Here is an 18,428-nt window from a genome sequence, read left to right as displayed (position 1 = left end):
CCCTCTCTCTGCCATTCCCCCCATTCATGCCCTCTCTCTCTCAAAATAATAAACTTAAAAAAAAAAAAAAAAAAAAAAACCTTATCAGAATGGTAGTTACTTGTGGGAAAAAAGGAAGGGAGTGGTATTGGGAGGGATATAAAGGAGGTTTTGGAGTAAAGGCAATATTCAATTTCTTGATTGAATGGTGATTTTCAGATGTTTGCTTTGCGTTAGTTTATAAACTCTGTATTTGTTTGGGATATTTTCCTGCATGTATACTTCGAAATTTGAAATAAAATATGTTTAAGATTACCATGAGGCCCAAGATATGAAAATTCATTATAATCCTACAAAGCTTCACACACAGGGCAGAGACTTACCTGTGACTGCTATCCAACCCTTCCATTCCTCTTTTGACTCTGGAAGCAAGCTATCTGGGTTCAATCCCAGCTCTGCCTCTCACTAGCTGGGTGACATTGGGTGCTTGTTTCCTCAGCTATAAAATGTAAATAATGGTACCTGCTATCGATTAACTGTGAGGACTGAAGGAGTTAAGAAATATAAAGTGCTTAGAACACAGCCTGGAACATAGTAAGCACTCAGTAAATAGTGGTTGCTGCTACTACTCTTCCTATCTGGCCACAGGGTCTCTGTTGATGTGCACAGGAGAAGCTGGGGTGTTTCCAAGAAGGGAAACCACCAGCAGAAGGGAGGGGGTGGAGAGAAAGAAAAAAAAAAATCCTTTCTTTCTCTTGGAGTGCCTAGGTAAAGGGAAATGCAGATTTTGCCATCGGTCACATGTCCAGTCTGGCTCTCGCCAAGAACCCGGGGAAAGTAGGGGAACAACAATTAGACAGGAGCATTTCACCACTAAAAAAGCTTTTTATTACAAAACAAATTCTAATAAAATCAGGCCTGGTTTTCAACCCCACCTCTGGGTTGAGGCCCCTAGGATGTGATGGGCTGGGGGAATTAGGGGGTGGTGGGCACTGAAAGAACAGAGCAGGCTGGCCTCCCCTCATCAGTCTCAGCTGCTGCCTCTTTTTAGAAAGGTCTAGAAGAGCTCTTCCAAAGCCCTTTGAGAGAGGCACCATCCTTCCAGCCAGGAAGGACCACTGCTCGCCCCAGACCCTAGCAATGCCGCACTGCAGGATCCAGGAGGTCTCGCTGATTCTCAGCAGAGGCCACCCAGGGTTACTCAGCCTGGGCGATGGCGTAGGAGAGCACCCACAGAAGCAGAGGGCCCAGAATGAGGACAGCAAGCCAGACGGCAAAGCTGGCCAAGATGAAGTTCCGGGCCCGGGCCCCCCAGTGCACTGCCTCCTCGGACCGGCCTGCCTTATGCCGCTCTTCCGCCTGTGGGGGCAGGTTTTTGGTTAGGTTCTCCCCCTGCTTCTGACCCAAAGTACCCATTGTCCCACACCAATCCTCCATCCTTGTCATGGCTCAAAACCTGACACCCAAACCCCTAACCTCCCTTTCCAATGTCTATCTCTCAAGCCTCATCTGCAAAGCAAGTACCCACTCTGCTCTGTGTACTTCTCCAAGTAGCCATTGTCAGCTCACAAGATCACATATGGGAAAGTACTTTTCAATCCTTTTATTCCCTATCTTTTTCTACTCATCCCAGGTTCATTCAGAATCTGGAATCCTCGGCAAGAAACAACGAGCTATCTTGGGAGTATTTAGCCCCGCCCCCCCCACCTCCACGTCCAGTCAAACAACACTCCATTCTTATTAGCCCCATGAGTCTCAACTCTCTCATTATTAAGGATTCTGTTTATGATTTTGACCTAATGAAGCCCAGAAATTCTCATGATGATAAGAATACAGTTTGATAGTTAAAATCCAACTAGGATTGAGAAAATTCCAGCATGATGTTTAAGTTATCCCATGTGGCCTTTCAAAAGGTCCATGTGCAGTTTTGGTTAGGTGTTTGGAAATGGTGAAGCCCTCTCCAAAACTCCACAGCTTCTTCCCAACTGCTACAGATCACTCTAATCACTGCTCAACTGCCTCGAGTTCTGCCCCTTCCAATCCATCTTCCATGCAGGCCTTGAGAGCAGATCTCACTGAAACACAAACCTGACCATGTCACTCTCCTCTCCAAAAACTCTTGAAAGTACTCCTCAGGGGGCACCAGGGTGGCTCAGTCGGTTAAGCGGCCGACTTCGGCTCAGGTCATGATCTCACGGTTCGTGAGTTCGAGCCCCGCATCGGGCTCTGTGCTGACCGCTTAGAGCCTGGAGCCTGTTTCAGATTCTGTGTCTCCCTTTCTCTCTGACCCTCCCCCGTTCATGCTCTGTCTCTCTCTGTCTCAAAAATAAACGTTAAAAAAATTAAAAAAAAAAAAAGAAAGTACTCCTCAGTACTCTGAAGATAAAGTTTAAACTCCAAGCACAGCATTGGAAGCCCTTGGGAATCTGGGCCCTCTGGCTTCATCTGTCACTATTCCTCAGTGGTCCAGTCACGCAGAACTAATAGTCCAGGTACACACTGTTCCCTTTACCTGGAACGCCCTTTCACCTTTAGTCACTCATCCCCTAAGGTTATTTTCCTGTCACCTACTCTACTATACACATGTATGTAATCACACGTACGTACACTCCCTAGCTCCCCAAATGCCTTGTATTTCCTCTGTCACAGTACTGATGACCTGCATTCCAGCCATAATTATCCATTTTCGCAGTTCTCTCTTTCATTAGACGGTGAGCCCTTTGACAGCAGGCCCAGAGCCAAGCTCTGACAAGTACTTAGTAACTGTGTGATCACTGTAGATATAGATCAGATACACCAAACCATTGCCTAACTACACCCACCCCCCTGCTCCCATAGGAATTGCATTCCTCACCTTGATGGCAAACACAAGGGCCACGACTCCCAGGCAAGAGCAGCCACAGATAATGCTAGTAGCTGCCAGGTAGCGGAGGCGGAGCCAGCAGCAGCGGATGGGGGATGGAGAATGAGCAGCTTCCATGTTGCTCACCAAGGTGTCCACTGCCTTCTCCTCGTCCTCCATCACCTGTGGGCGATACAGTCAAGGTACTTGTAAGCCCAACAACTGAGCCATTGGCCTGGCATGCTCAGACTCCACCCCTCTCTCTAATCTGTCCTCGTGACCTAGCCCAACTGTCAGGTAAGCTGCCTTATGCGGAATTCCTCCAGTGACTCATAGACCAAGAGAGGAAATGTGTGGCCGGAATCCTTTTTTCTCAGCCTAAGATTCGGAGCCTTTAAAGGCAAGCTGGTGTGAATATCGCATTATCTGTTTTGCTGTTTTGACATGTAGGGAAAAGGAAAATGACAGGAGCACACTGACAAGCAGGAGAAAAACCATCTCAAAAGCTGCTAGGAATCAGACTATATAAGTCAGTGACTTTAAACTGTATTTCAAAGGGCTTAAAATTTCCTGAAGTTCCTCAGAGGCTGCCCCTGAATATTGAGGGGTCACAAAATAGCACCCTAAGCCCTATACCCCACTTTAAGCAAAGCAATCATTTCATGTGAAAACACGGTGGATGACAACACAGGGATGGGGGAAAGGAAGGGGAAAATTATCCATTCAAGCTCTCTTTATAGCTGAGGACACTGAACACCAGAAAATCCTTACCTGCGTAAATCAGGGCCTCTTTTGCTATGCTGACTCCCTGCTACCTCTCCTATTTTAACCCAGGACCAGTCTGACCTCATAACCCACACAGAAACCTACATAATGATGCCTTGCTTAATCACTTCTCATTCCCCTAACTTCTCAAGTCCTCTGAGCTCTGGCATCAAACCACCTTTCCACCCTCATCTCCAACCATCCCCCTACATCCTACACAAAACAGAACCATTTGCAGTTCTCTGAACACAAGTAACAAAGGATAGATGGAAAGAGGAAAGGCAAGATAAGAAGAGTGCAAAGAATCTCTACCACAAGGCTGAAGAGTGGGTATGGGAAAAGAACTGCTGAGGTAAACACAGATGTAGTCATTGGGGGGGAATGCAAAGAGAGGGTCCAGAAGTGATCAAAGGAAACGTAAAAATGAACAGGGGCTCTTACCTGGCTATAGGCCTTGAGGGACTGTGAGTTTCGGCTCCTGCCTCAGGTTTGATTTGGCTTGGGTGGAGAAGGAGCTGACTCAGGTCTCCAAGCCAAGCCCAGGGGTGGGGTTGGGTGGCCAGCCACCTCCTGAAAAGCCCCAGGAGCTCGGAATGGGGTGTGGCTGACTCAAACTAGTTTGGCTAGATGGAGGGAAGCAAAAGGGGGATGGAGCAACTGGAGGTAGGATGCCTGCCTTCTGGAAAAGGAGTGAAAGCACCTGAGCAAGAGGAGTAAAAGCAGGGGAAAATCTGAGGCATCAGAGAGCTCTGAGGGAAAGTCCAGAACTAAGGGAATAGGAGGAGAGAGAAAGTATGAGTTGGAGTGACTTAAAACTGGAACTTTAGGGAAAGACACCCTACCAGATCAGATTTGCCAATCTTCCCTCCTCTTGGGTGATTTCTACCTCAAAGACACATAATTCTGGGTTAGAGATCAGGTACTAGGGTTTTGGCAAGAACAAGAGAGAGGAGGAAAACGATGCCCAAGTTCCCACCCAACCCTCCACCAGACCAGAAAATCAGAAGCCTCCTTACGCGGATGCTCATACAGAAACTAAGTTTATTATTTTTTCTTCTTAAAAAAAAAAGAAAAAAAAAAAAAAAAAACTCATGGTAGAGAAGAAGCCCCTCCCCCTTCCCCTAAAGGTGGGGGCTGTGAAAGATAGCTGGGGAATCAAGTACAAGGGGGTGGGGACAGAGACTATCTTGCCACCCTTAACACTGCCCAGCCTTGTGGGGTGGAAGGGAAGGGGGTATATGAAGAGCCCCGTTTCCATGACAACCAGTTGCCTACCCCCTACTTTGGTGGAAAGAAGGGAGAAGGCCCCTATGTCTCCCTGGAGGCTTTCCCCCTCAAAAGACTTCAAGTAGTGGTTAACAGAGTCAGGCCTGGTTGTGGAGGGAGAGGGGCCGTGGCGGAAAGCCCAGGTGGAGGGGCAGCCCACTCACGTCTTGGCCTTGCGGCCTCTGTGACTAACGGTAGGGCCAGCCAGGTGGGAGGGGGCACTGCTGCGCAGGATACGCTGGTCCCCTTGGTTGGTGGCCCCACCAAGTCGACGGGGGCCAGGCCGGCGACGTAGGGTCCCATCCCCTTCCTCTTCCTCACCTGAGGCTTCAGCCTCAGACTCCTCTACAGAACCCTCAGGTCCCAAGGGACTCGGGGGCTGTAGGCGGCCCCGCTTTGCCAGCCCAGGGCCCCCGCCAACTGGGGCCCCTGCCCGTTTGCGAGGCACCTTCTCAGTCTCTAGTGGGGGAACTAGAGACCCTGGACGCAGCCGGGTAGAGCGCAGTTTTGGAGCTAACGAGACCACAGGAGGTGTCAATTCTAACCCGCCTGGCCCACTATCTGCTAAATCCAGGTCATCCTGAATTACAGCCACCACCATGGACCCTTCACTCTTTCGCCCCCGCATTCCCTCTGCTTCAAGCCGCAAGCGGGCCAGGCGGGTGAGGGGGCGGCTTCCGTCCTCATCAGAGGAACTACCCTCACTCTCCCCCTGGCCCTGGGGTTGCCGCCGCCTCCCCAATCCACAGCTCTCGAGGACAGAAGAGCTGTCACGGTCCAAGACAGGGAGCTGGCTGGGCCGAGGTGATGGTGGATTCTTGGGAGGTCGACCCCGTTTCCGCTTGGGTGGGGATGTTGAAATGGTGAGATTGGTGACAGTGTTGGCGACAGTAGCAGTGGGACAGGCTAGGAGTGGTGGGAGTGGTGGCAGGGGAGGTGGTAGCGGGAGTGGCTGTGTCCGGCTCTCTAAGTTGCCATCCCCTGGAGAGGAAATGGTCCCAGGAATGGGCAAATCTCGTGCCTTAGGGGGCCGCCCACGCCTTCTTTTCTCCACAGGTGATAGGATGATGGGCTCGGGTCTGTGAATTGGCTGGGGTCCAAGAGGCTGGGACCCAGGACTAGGCTGGGGTCCCAGGACAGGCTCCGCAACAATAAGGGTCTCAGCCCCAGGGACTGGGTCAGCCCCATTGGTTTTTCCCTTAGAGGTGGATGAAGGTACCTCATCCACCCCTCGCCCAGCATCTGCTGGAGACCTGTTCTTCTTGGGGGGCCTCCCCCTCCGACGTTTCACAGCAGGAGGGGTGATGGCAAGAAGTGCCCCTTCTCCGTTCTCTGGGCTGCCCCCACCAGTCACCCCCAGCTCAATGCGACGACGAGCTATGAAGGGTTGCTGGGTTGGGGTGGGCAGTGTGGATGGGGGAGCAGCTTCACAGGGCCCACCGGTGGGAGGTGAGGATTCTGGCCCCGACATGCTGCGGGCAGATGGGCTTCCCGGGCTGGTACCAGTCTCAGAGACCCCAGGCACTAGGGTGCTGGCAGTTCCCCGCTGCTGTCGCCGTCGCCTCACCAGTTCCTTTTCCTCTACCACAGTCACTAGCCGTCCCGGCAGCTTGCGAAGCACTTTGGGGCCTGGAGGCTGCCCTGGCCGACCAGCCCCCTGACCCCTAATTTCTACATCAGCACTGGTGCGACGCCGAGGGGGCCGGGCAGGTGAAGGACTCTCAGGTGAGGAGGTGGCCGAAGATGAGGTTGATGGGGCTGCGACCTCTGCTGGAACAAGTTCCTGTGGCTTCTCTGGGCTGGAGGTTGGGGTCTGGGCCTCCACCAGCTCTTCTGAGCTCTTGTCAGCCTCCAACGGCTCCTGAAGTAGCTCATCAGATGCTGCTGAAGGTGGGAGCTCCAGCCCAAACCTCTCTCTCAACTCCTTCTTCCCCTCTCCTGCTTGGTCTACCTTCTGTGCCCGTCTCCCCCCCAGTCACCAACCTCCCCTTGGGCTTGGGGCCTGAGACAGAACTGTGTGCACAAGCATTGGCATCCACCGAGTCCCCGGAGCTGGCTGATATGGCCAGTTCCGAGACTTCCCCACTTACTCTTGTGCCCCCTAAGGATCTGTTGCCAGTTGCTGTTGAGATCCTGCCTATATCAGAGAAGAACCTTTCTCTCGCCTCTTCTGCACCTAGCCCAACCCTGGAGGCTGACAGCGTCCCCAACGGTCAAGAGCAGGAAGTGCCAGAGCCTGCTGAGGGGACCATCCTCACAGTGCTGCCTGATGGTGAGGAGGTGCCCTCCTGTCTGAGTGAGAGCAATGGGCTGGAGGTGGAGTATGAGCTGGCGGAGGTGTACAGGCAGGAGGAGGGGTACAGGCAGAAGAACAAGAGGGAGGAATCTGTGAAGGGGGAAGTGGAGGAGAAGGCAAGATATGAACAGGAAGCATGGTTATTGGATTTGGGGCTGAAATGGGGATCGGGGCAGGGATTGGAACAGGGATTGGGGCAGGAATTACAGCAGGAGCTGAAGCTGGAGTGGGTCGAGGCCTAGGTGCTGGCCGGGGAACTCTCTCCCTGGCAGGGCTGCAGCGTGGGGGTGTGGAAGTGCTGCGGGTATGATGGGTGGATGTGACAGGAGTGTGGTTTGCCCCTTGAGTCTCAGCCCGGGCTCCACGAAGACGTTCACTGACGCGAGTCCCTGGCCTTTCAGGGGCCTTGGCCTTCTTACTGCGCCGGTGACTGCCTCCACCAGTCCCACAGGAAACCTCATCCCCAGCCCCTGGCCCCTCCTCCTCCTCTTGGGGTAGGCGGAACACCTCCTCCTTGGCTTGGTCCAGGTCCTTGCGGGCAGCTTCCACTTGCTCCTACCAACAACAGAGCCCAAACAGTGGGTGGTCAGAGGGAGGCAAGCAGACTGGGACTGGTTAGAAAGAAGCAACTTCCCACTTCTATCCTCACCCCCTAGAAATACTCACTTCTGCCTGCTTGAGCTCCTCTCGGCTCACCTCCTCCAGTGAGGCTTCCAGGAATTTCATGGCATAACGCTCAATGGGGGTCAGCTGTGGGAAGAAGAAGCAGTGATGAACATAGGGACTTGGCAACCAGGGCCCATCACCCTTGATTATTTTCACCAGGGAAGATAGGAGGAGGATCACAAGGTCCAGAGGAAGAAGCTGAGAAGGGTGAGGTTAAGAACTAGTGGGTCCGACACTGACCTGTTCTACAAGGGCAGCGATTTCCTGCTCAGCCCGGGACATCTCTTCATCCTCAGCCCCAGGCCGGCCGGCCTCCTCTCCATCACCAGCAGGAAATCCATCATTCTCATTGAATTCTGCAAGCTCAGCCACCTGTTCAGCTTTGGCCTGGGTGGCTGCACGGATATCCTCTTCATCCTCTGCCCGACACAGTGCCTGCAAGGATGTGGGGAAGCAAAAAACCACAAAAATTAAAGAACTTTACATCTTGTAGTTCGATTCTGGCAAGAAGCCAAGTTTACACCAAACCAGGTTTACAACAGAACTCAACTCTCTTCTGGGCCCTCAGAGTTACCAAAGCAATGCAGTATTTCCACATAGGATGAAACAGATTTGACTTGGCGGCCCACCAGTGACGAACTGTTTTTAGAAATCTCTAGCTCTGCTTCCTTTTCCATTCAAGTCAGCCTTAGATCTCCTTTAAAAAAAAAAAAAAAAAAAAAAAAAAACAATCCTAGGCTGCCTGGGCAGCTCAGTCAGTTAAGTGGCGACTTCAGTTCAGGTCATGATCTCATGGTCCATGAGTTCAAGCCCTACGTCAGGCTCTATGCCAACAGCTTGGAGACTGGAGCCTGCTTTGGATTCTGTGTCCCTCTCTGCCCCTTCCCCACTTGCCCTCTGTCTCTCCCTCTCAAAAATAAACATCTAGAGAAAAAAAAAAAGTCCCAGGGCGGCCTGGGCAGCTCAGTGGTTAAGGGTCCAACTTGATTTTGGCTCAGGTTGTGATCTCATGGTTTTGAGACTGAACCCCAAGCTGGACTCCACGCTGGGCGCGGAGCCTGCTTAAGTCTGCCCCTCCCTTGCTTGTGCATGTGCACTCTCACTCAAGATAAATACGTGAATAATAAGAATAAAAATAATTTTAAAGAGCAGTCCCAGAGGAGCGCCTGGGTGGCTCAGTCAGTTAAGTGATTATGGCTCAGGTCATGCATTATCTCACAGTTTGTGAGTTCGAGCCCCACATCGGGCTCTGTGCTGATTGTGTAGGATGTGTTAGAATTCTCTCTCTGCCCCTCCCCCAATGGTGATCTCTCACTCTCTCAAAGTAAGTAAACCTTAAAAAAAAAAAAAAGTCCCAGAAAGCTTTAGTTTTTATTTTTTTAATGTTTATTTCTCAGAGAGAGAGAGAGAGAGAGAGAGGAGCGAGCGAGCATGAGTGGGGGAGGGGCAGAGAGAGGGAGACACAGAATCGAAAGCAAGTGCCAGGCTCTGAGCTGTCAGCACAGAGCCTGATGCGGGACTTGAAGTTGTGAACTGTGAGATCATGACGTGAGCCGAAGTTAGACGCTTAACCCACTGAGCCACCCAGGTGCCCCCAGAAAGCTTTACGCAAAAATCCCCAATTCTTCTTTGCCTCAAGATCCATCTTGACAACACACTACCACATCTTGTCTTTTCCTTGAAATGAATATCCAGGAAGCTCATACCAAAGTCACCAAGAGATGCAACCTAGAGTGTGCTCAGCAATGAGGGCAAGGCACTTGGTAGGGAAAAAACATCTCCATGGTCTCTACTACTTCTGAAAAAATACAAATGCCCAGCCCTTGCCCCCCAAAATCACAACTTAGTATATTCTGAGATGGGGTCCCAGGAATCAATCCTTTAAAAACCTCTCAGGGAGCCGAGGGGGGAATCCCTGGGTGGCTCAGTCAGTTGAGTGTCCGACTTTGGCTCAGGTCATAATCTCATGATTCGTGAGTTCAAGCCCAACATTGGGCTCTCTGCTGTCAGCACAGAGCCTGCTTCTAATCCTCTGTCTTCCTCTCTCTCTGCCCCTCTCCCACTCCTCTACTTGTATGCATGCACTCTCTCAAAAAAAAACAAACATTAAAAAAGAACATACTGGGGCACCTGGGTGGCTCAGTCAGTTAAGCGTCCGACTTTGGCTCAAGTCATGATCTCACAGTTCATGCGCTGGAGCCCCACATCAGGCTCTGTGCTGACAGCTTGGAGCCTGGAGCCTGCTTCAGATTCTGTGTCTCCCACTCTCTCTGCCCCTCCCCCACGCACACGCTGTGTCTTTCTCACAAAAATAAACATTAAAAAAAAATAACATATTAAGGGGCACCTGGGTGGCGCAGTGGCTTAGGTGTCTGACTCCTGACTTTGGCTCAGGTCATGTTCTCATGGTTTGTGAGATTGTGCCCCATGTCAGGCTCTGTGTGGACAGCACAGAACCTGTTTGGGATTCTGTCTGTCCCTCCCTTGCTTGCACAGGAGCACGCTCTCTTTCAGAAGTAAATAAATGAACATTAAAAACATTTTTTTAATATTTAAAAAATAATAATAAAAACAGTTTTAAATGAAAAGCTCTGCAGGGGCACCTGCCTGGTTCTGTCAGCAGAGCATGAGACTCTTAATGTCAAGATCATGAACTCAAGCCCCACATTCAAGTGGGCATGGAGGCTACTTAAAAATAAATTATTTAAGGGGCGCCTGGGTGGCGCAGTCGGTTAAGCGTCCGACTTCAGCCAGGTCACGATCTCATGGTCCGTGAGTTCGAGCCCCGCGTCAGGCTCTGGGCTGATGGCTCAGAGCCTGGAGCCTGTTTCCGATTCTGTGTCTCCCTCTCTCTCTGTCCCTCCCCCGTTCATGCTCTCTCTCTGTCCCAAAAATCAATAAACGTTGAAAAAAAAAAAATAAATAAAATAAATAAATTATTTAAAAAAAAAGTAAATAAAATAAAATAGTTTTTCAGGGCACTTGGCTGGTTCAATTGGTGTAATGTGTGATTCTTGATCTCAGGGTCATGAGTTCAAGCCCTATGTTGGGTGTAGAGCCTATTTTAAAAAAATTAAAAACCAAAAAACTTTCCAAGTGATTCTACTATGCACTGGTGTTTGAAAAATAAGAGGTTACACCACATAGAAAGCACTTCTTACTTCCATTATGCCATTTAAACCTCAGTTACTTCCTTCTCATTAGCTTTCAAAAAGTGGAAAGTGAGACTCATAAGATTAAACACACTTGACTTAACAAACAATTATTAAGAAGTACTGTTAGAATTCAAATCTGTAACTGAGGAGTCCAAAGCCTTTTTTCTATGAAATCTTGTGAACCAATAAACAATCTACTCCCAACCATCAAAGGCCAACAGTAGGGGTGTGCCTGAGTGGCTAAGTTGGTTAAGCTTACGACTCTTGCTTTCAGCTCAGATCATGATCTCATGGTTTGTGAGATCAAGCCTTGCATCGGGCTCTGTGCTGACAGCAAGGAGCCTGCTTGGGATTCTCTCTCTCCCTCTCTCTACCTACCCCTCCTGTTTGCCCATGTTCTCTCTCTTCTCAAAAATAAAAATGAATAAACATGAAAAAGAAAAAAAGAAAGAAAAGGTCAACAGTAATCTGGGAAGCAGCAAAAATGTCCTTTCCCCCTACAAAAGCTCAATGGGCTGAGAAACCATAGACATCATAACTATTAGCTCTGCTCTATAGATTGCCCACTCTTTTTTCACCTGCTCTAGGATATGGGTCTGCTTGCTGGCCACAGTCTCTTCCTCCTCTTCAGGGGCAGAGGGTACAGATGAGCCAGGTGGCTCTTCCAGGGGCATATCAAACAGCTCTCGGATGGTCTGCTTTGGAGAGAACAGAGGAAGAAGTGTCAGCCAATAGAATGCTGGGCCCCGGTCTACAACTATGAGATGACAGCTCTTAGAAATAGAAGTGCCACTAGTTGAAAAGGCAGGTTGAGGCCAAAGCATCCTCTTTAATAAGCAGAAGTAATTCTCTCCTCCATAGGCTGGAAGATCTTAGTACCTGTTTAAAATAGGCTGTGGTGAAGTTGCCTCCCTCAATGGCCATGTCTCCCAACATTCTCTTTTGATTTGCCTTTTTTAGGATGTTCTCCTCCACTGTCCGTTCACTGATGAGTCTAGGGAGTGATGAAGGCATGTGTAAATAGCCAAATACATTAATAAAACCCTATCAGTAAAGAGGATACAACATGAGGGAAGACTAGGCAATACCTGTAGATGTGGACATCTCGGGTCTGGCCAATCCGGTGACAGCGATCCTGGGCCTGAGCATCCATGGTGGGATTCCAGTCGCTGTCATAAAAAACAACAGTGTCTGCTCCTGTAAGGTTTACACCCACGCCCCCACTCCGAGTTGAAAGGATAAAGCAGAATATGCGTTTGTCTGCATTGAATCGTTCCATCAAAGCCTAGAGAGAAAAAAAAAAGGTAGTATTAGGAGACAGAGGCTCAAAAACAGACCCAAGGCTTAGTGGGGCCCCTTCTGGGAGACAGTAGCTGAAGTAAGCCTTTGAGGGCTACAGATGCCTGGGTTACCTGTCTCTGTTCAACTCTAGTAGACCCATCCAGACGCAAGTAGAGGTGGCCGTGGTAGGTAAGAAACTGTTCCAATACATCCAGCATTCGAGTCATCTGGGTGAATATGAGCACCCGGTGGCCCTCTGCCTTGAGCTGTCGCAACAGCACTGCCAATGTTTGCAACTTCCCTAAAGAAATATGAACGGGTACAGGGAATTTGCTCTAAGCTGGAATAGGGAGAACACTTAGTACTGAAAGGTTGTAGTTGAAAGATAATAAAAGCTTTAGGCCAGGGTTTCAATTAGCCTAGGAAATCAAAAATTTAACTTTATTTTCTTCCCTTAAGGACTCTCCCCTCTTTAGTCTGCTCCTTTCTTGGATCTAATTTCTCTGGGTCTAACCAGAGGTAGGATAACATACAGACCCATGGGGGAAAAAAAGGAATCCTCAATGGTGGTACTACAATCCTTAGGTACTACAATGAATTATGCCCGCTGAAACAGATAGATTTATAGGACAAATGTCAACAACACCAGCTGGCAGTCATGGCTAACATACAGGGATTGAAGAGCACTGAGATCAGAACCAGGGAGAGAGGATCTTATGAGGTTATCTAGTTAAACCTCCCATCAAACATAAAAGTTAACTTCTATAACATTTCTGATTAATCGTTTTGAATGCTTTTAATAGACTTTCAACTGATCTACTCTAAATGGGTTCATACGTTACAAAATTATTTTTTTTACTAAAATATTTATCGAAGGGCGCCTGGGTGGCTCAGTCAGTTAAGCACCCGACTTAAGTTCAGGTCATGATCTCACAGTCTGTGAGTTTGAGCCCCACGTCAGGCTCTGTGATGACAGCTCGGAGCCTGGAACCTGCTTCCAAGTCTGTGTCTCCCTCTCTCTCTCTGTCCCTCCCCCACTCATGCTCTGTCTCTCCCGCTCTCAAAAATACACATTAAAAATAATTTTTTAGGGGCGCCTGGGTGGCGCAGTCGGTTGAGCGTCCGACTTCAGCCAGGTCACGATCTCGCGGTCCGTGAGTTCGAGCCCCGCGTCGGGCTCTGGGCTGATGGCTCGGAGCCTGGAGCCTGTTTCCGATTCTGTGTCTCCCTCTCTCACTGCCCCTCCCCCGTTCATGCTCTGTCTCTCTCTGTCCCAAAAATAAATAAAAAACGTTGAAAAAAAAAATTTAAAAAAAAAAAAATAATAATTTTTTAATATTAAAAAAATAAAATGTTTGAGTACACACTGATAAAATTTTGTTGTCTGATGTTCTAAAGCATTTAAGAAATTCCCAAAAAACGTTACTACAGAAATATTAAGGGGCGCCTGGGTGGCTCAAGTCTGTTAAGCGTCCAACTCTTCATTTGGCTCAGGTTGTGATCTCACATTTTGTGGAGCTCTGCACTGACAGCGAGGAGTCTGCTGGGGATTCTCTTTCTCTTCTCTCTCTCTCTCCCCCTGCTTGTGCTCTCGCTCTCAAAAGTGAATAAACACTTTTATTCATTTTTGAGAGAGAGAGATAGAGGGAGAGAGGGAGAGAGGGAGGGAGGGGGAGGGGGAGGGGGAGGGAGAGAATGAGCAGGGGGGAGGCAGAGAGGGAGACACAGAATCTGAAGCAGGCTCCAAGATCCAAGCTGTCAGCACAGAGCCCAAAGCAGGGCTCGAACTCACAAACCATGAGATCATGACCTGAGCTGAAGTCAGACGCTTAACCAACTGAACCACCCGGGCGCCCCAATAAACATTTTTTTTTTAAAAGAAAGAAATATCTCTGCAGCGTTGTGGCAGAAACAATTCACTCCTGTGTCCAAAAGACATTCTTGCTTAACAGAACCTGATTTAACACTGTGGACACCTGGCAGAGAGCCCTTGATCCCAGAGAGCCCCAACCAATCCTAAAAGATAAATTATGATTGGTCTAAATGAGCCACAGTTCCTCTTTGCCATTTCCCTTTTTTTAGTGATTAATCTAGGGATGGGCAAATGGCCCAATTTAAGCCAATGAGTCGTGAAGCACAGTCAGCGGGGAGAACTCGGCCCTCCACCCCCCCAAAAAAGAGAAACTTGCTTAGAGTCTTTGTCTCAACCCCTGCTTCTTGCTCAAAGCATTGCTGTGCTCCCTGGAGTTATGGCAGCCATGGTAAGACCATTAAGAAATAAACATGAGACTACAAAGATAAAAGCTAAGGATGATAAGCAATGGAGAAAGACCAGAAGGTTCCTGGATCCATGAAAACACCAGTAAGCTGAGCCAGTCATATACCACTATTCTCAGAAATTCTCATTAAGTAAACACTAAATGTTCTTGTGGTTTAAGCCACTATTGGTCGGTTTTCTCTTATTTGCAGTCAAATGTATCCTAACCAAAACCAAGAAAAAAGTTCCTTGTGTTTTCCCAAAAGAAAAACTAGTTACCATGCCGTCGTGTACCACACACCTTTCCCCAAGAATCTGAAAACTCTGTTGTACTATCTTATCTGTCACTGTATCCCAAATGGTTAGCAAAATACAACAGATATTCACAAAATAATCACTGAATCAATGAATAAATGAGTTAGCACACATTTTCAACTTTCATCAAATTCACAAATGCCAAGAATGTACCATAAAGGCCTACATTTCTCTGTCTTGCCTATAAGCATAACCTGAACAACTGTCTAATGTTTAATGAAATTCACAAAGACCTCATGTACAGCAGCTCTCTGAAGTAGCAGTATCGCTACTAAAAGAGGGGAAGAGGTCAAGGGATCCTCACTGGACAATGAACTTACCACAATCATACTGGATGAGCCTCAAGTCAGGGAACTGGGTGCGCATGTTACACACAATACGGTGCAAGGGGCGAGCCCGGGGCCAGAGCTCACAGGCCAACTGCTCCTGGAAGGCTGCCTGACGTGGGGCCAGCCAAGGAGGTGGGTGGCAGGCATGCAGGGAAGGGGGAGGTGCCTCCACAGGAGGCATGACAAAGATGAACCTGTGAAGAAAGAAGGCAAGCAGTATAAAAGGTGGAATTCTGAAAGGCCCCAGAAGTGCACCTTCACCAGCCCTAACCACTACATCCACTCAGAGGCCCCAAGACCCGCTTCCCATTAACACTTAGCCCTGCCAACCTCTCAATGATTTCTGACAGCTGGTCTAGTCGTTGCTGGGGAAACAGTACAGCCTGGCGGGCAGCCTCGGTATAAGTCCAAAAGGTGGGGTGGCTGGGGCCAGGAGAACGAGGGCCGATGGGGCTGGCAACAGGTTGGGGCAGGGTACAGAAATCCAGGACTTCAGTCCCATACACAGGTGCCAGGGCCCCATGAGCCTCACTAAGTTGGAAAATCCGTTCCAGGCGTTCAGACCGCTGCTGCTTCCGCTTTTCCTCCAGAGAGTCCTGGGGTGAGGAAAAATACACACATACACACACACACACACACACACACACACACACACACACAGAAAAAGTAATCAGTATCCTCACAGAAAACCTGACCATTCCTCCCCGAATTAACCATAACTGATGTAAACTGTAAGACTCAAAATTACGTTATGTTTTTAGTGGTTTTCCAAGTTGTCAATAATGCACATTATACCTCTCATAAGGTTAAATGAAGTAACTTCTCTGCAAGAAAAAACTGATCTTCCCTTGTATGCTACCAAAGCAGAATGCCTGAATATTTAAAATTAAGACCTGCATATCCAACAAGCTTATAAAATAGAGGATTTCTGGGAATTTTCTTAAATAACTCTGCAACACTCAAGTTAATTTACTTCCTTGAAGTGGATCCAAAACAATTATTAAAAGCCTTCCTCAAATTCCTGACCAGGACACAGAGGGGCTAATCAAATCCATGGCAGGTTTCTGCCAAGGGCCAGACTGGAATGGGGTAGGATGGCAACATCTAATCAGACATCTAGGTATCATCACCCTAAGAGAGAAAAGGGGAGCGCCCTGGCAGATAGGAAATCTATAGAACTTTGATCCAGTTCTTCCCCATCACTAGCGTTTTCGGTTCCACAGGTTGTGACAAAACTCTTTTCTGCAGCACTTACCACATTTGTATGATTCTTTGATTAATGTTTTCTATCCACGAAACTGTAGCCCCATATTAACACAAAACATATTTGATTCTGCTATTCTCACCCACTATCTAGCTGTTATCTGGCACCTAGTAGGCTGTCAATAAATAGTTGTTATTAGAATGAACAGATGAAGGAGGCTGGATCCTAGCAGACAGTCCTGAATAAAAGTAGTGTCCCAAATTTCCCTTCTTGACTATTCCCTTTAAACTTGACCTCTTGGCTCCTAGCGATCAAAGTGAAAAAGGAAAGCATCCTAGCAGAACAGGCCAGGGTCTCAAGAGTAGTAGCAAAGAAGAAAACATTTGCAAATCATATTTCTGAGAAGCTATTTGTATTCAGAATATATAAAGAATTCTTTCAAATAAAATAAAATAAAATAACCCAATTAAAAAGGGCAGGGGTGCCTGGCTGGCTCAGTCAGTAGAGCATGTGACACTTGGTCTCAGGGTCTTGAGTTCAAAACCACACTGAGTATAGAGATTACTTAAAAAAAAGTATTCAAAAAAATTATAAAAATTTAAAAAATAAAAATCAGGGGTGCCTGGGTGGCTCAGTTGGTTAAGCATTCTTTGGCTTAACTTTGGCTCAGTCATGATCTCGCAGTTCACAAGTTCGAGCCCTGCATCAGGCTCTATGCTGACAGCTCAGAGCCTGGAGACTGCTTCAAATTGTGTCTTCCCCTCTCTCTGCCTCTTTCTTGTTTGCACTCTCTCCCTCAAAAATAAACATTAAAAAAAATTAAAAATAATGCAAAGGATCTGAATATCTAACATTTCTTCAAAGAAGATACACAAGGGCCAACGACTGAAAAGATGCTCAACATCATTAGCGATAGCAATTAAGAAAACACAAATCAAAGGGGTGCCTGGATGGCTCAGTTGGTTAAGCATCCAACTTCAGCCTAGGCCATGATCTTGCAATTTGTGAGTTTGAGCCCCATGTCGGGCTCTGTGCTGACAGCTTGGAGCCTGAAGCCTGCTTCAGATTCTGTCTCCCTCTCTCTCTGCTCCTCTCCTGCTCATGCTGTCTCTGTCTCTCAAAAATAAATAAATGTTAAAAAAAAAAAATTTTTTTTTTTTTTAAAGAAAGAAAACACAAATCAAAACCACAAGATACCACTTCACATCCACTAGGATAGCTATGTTGGCAAAAATGTGGGGAACTTGAAACCCTTATATCCTGCCAGTGGGAATGTAAAGTGGTACAGCTGCTTTCAAAAACAGTTTGGTAGTCTTCAAACAGTTAAACACAGTTACTATCTGACCCAGCAATTCTGTTCCTGGCATACATCCAATAGAAGTGAAAGCATAAGAAAGACACAAAATCTTACACATGAATGTTCATAGCAGTATTATTCATAAGAGCCAAAATGTAAAAATAATCCAAGTGACCCCATCAATTGATGAACAGACATATTAAATGTATATCCACACAATGGAATATTATTCAACAACAAAAAAAGGAAGTACCAACGTATGCTACAATGTGGATGAACCCCAAAAACCCTAAGCTAAATGAAAAAAGCTAGTCACAAAAGACCACACACCATACGACTCCATAGGCAAATCTAAAGAGACAGAAAGTAATGGTTGCCAAAGGTTAGGAGAGATGGAATGGCTGGAAGATGATGGCTAAGGGTGTGGGGTTTCTTTTTAGGAACATGCAAATGTTTTATAGTTGACTGCAATGATGGTTGCACGTATGTGAATATACTAAAAGCCACTAGACTGTACACTTCACGTGGATTAGTTGGATGGTATGTAATCTTTATCTCAAGCTGCTTAAAGAAAAAAAGCGTTAAGAAGCTTCTACCTACTTGCAGAGCAAACAAAATTTAACATAGACCATAGGGTTACCACCCTTGGGCAAGAATCTAGTTCTCTTCTACTTTGAACAAGCCAGACCAACCTGACAGCATTAGAAAAAGATGAAAGGTGGAGTCAGTGGCACTGATGGAGTGGGCGACTGGGGCTAAGGCAAAGAATAAGAAGC

The 18,428-nt window shown here is 47.7% G+C and overlaps 2 protein-coding genes across 2 annotated transcripts in view; both read right to left on the bottom strand.

The window, feature by feature from the left end:
* Positions 1-844: 844 nt before the first annotated feature.
* On the bottom strand, positions 845-4,515 carry TMEM265 (transmembrane protein 265). Its single transcript, XM_049638665.1, has 3 exons — positions 4,028-4,515; positions 2,834-3,004; positions 845-1,338 (listed from the first exon to the last, which is right to left on the bottom strand). Exons 2-3 carry the CDS (start codon positions 2,999-3,001, stop codon positions 1,177-1,179), a joined length of 330 nt encoding a protein of 109 aa, XP_049494622.1. The 5' UTR covers positions 3,002-3,004; positions 4,028-4,515; the 3' UTR covers positions 845-1,176.
* Positions 4,516-4,607: 92 nt separating this feature from the next.
* Positions 4,608-18,428, bottom strand: part of SRCAP (Snf2 related CREBBP activator protein) — a 34,978-nt gene continuing 21,157 nt past the window's right edge. The window contains 9 exon segments of the mRNA XM_049638652.1: positions 4,608-7,703; positions 7,815-7,898; positions 8,055-8,249; positions 11,548-11,667; positions 11,849-11,963; positions 12,058-12,254; positions 12,382-12,551; positions 15,143-15,345; positions 15,482-15,747. Of these exon segments, the coding sequence (XP_049494609.1) occupies positions 7,107-7,703; positions 7,815-7,898; positions 8,055-8,249; positions 11,548-11,667; positions 11,849-11,963; positions 12,058-12,254; positions 12,382-12,551; positions 15,143-15,345; positions 15,482-15,747 (1,947 nt within the window). The 3' untranslated portion in view covers positions 4,608-7,106.

This window comes from Panthera uncia, chromosome E3 (assembly GCF_023721935.1).
Source record: "Panthera uncia isolate 11264 chromosome E3, Puncia_PCG_1.0, whole genome shotgun sequence".
NCBI lineage: Eukaryota > Metazoa > Chordata > Mammalia > Carnivora > Felidae > Panthera > Panthera uncia.
This window is presented reverse-complemented; position numbering and strand designations above follow the sequence as displayed.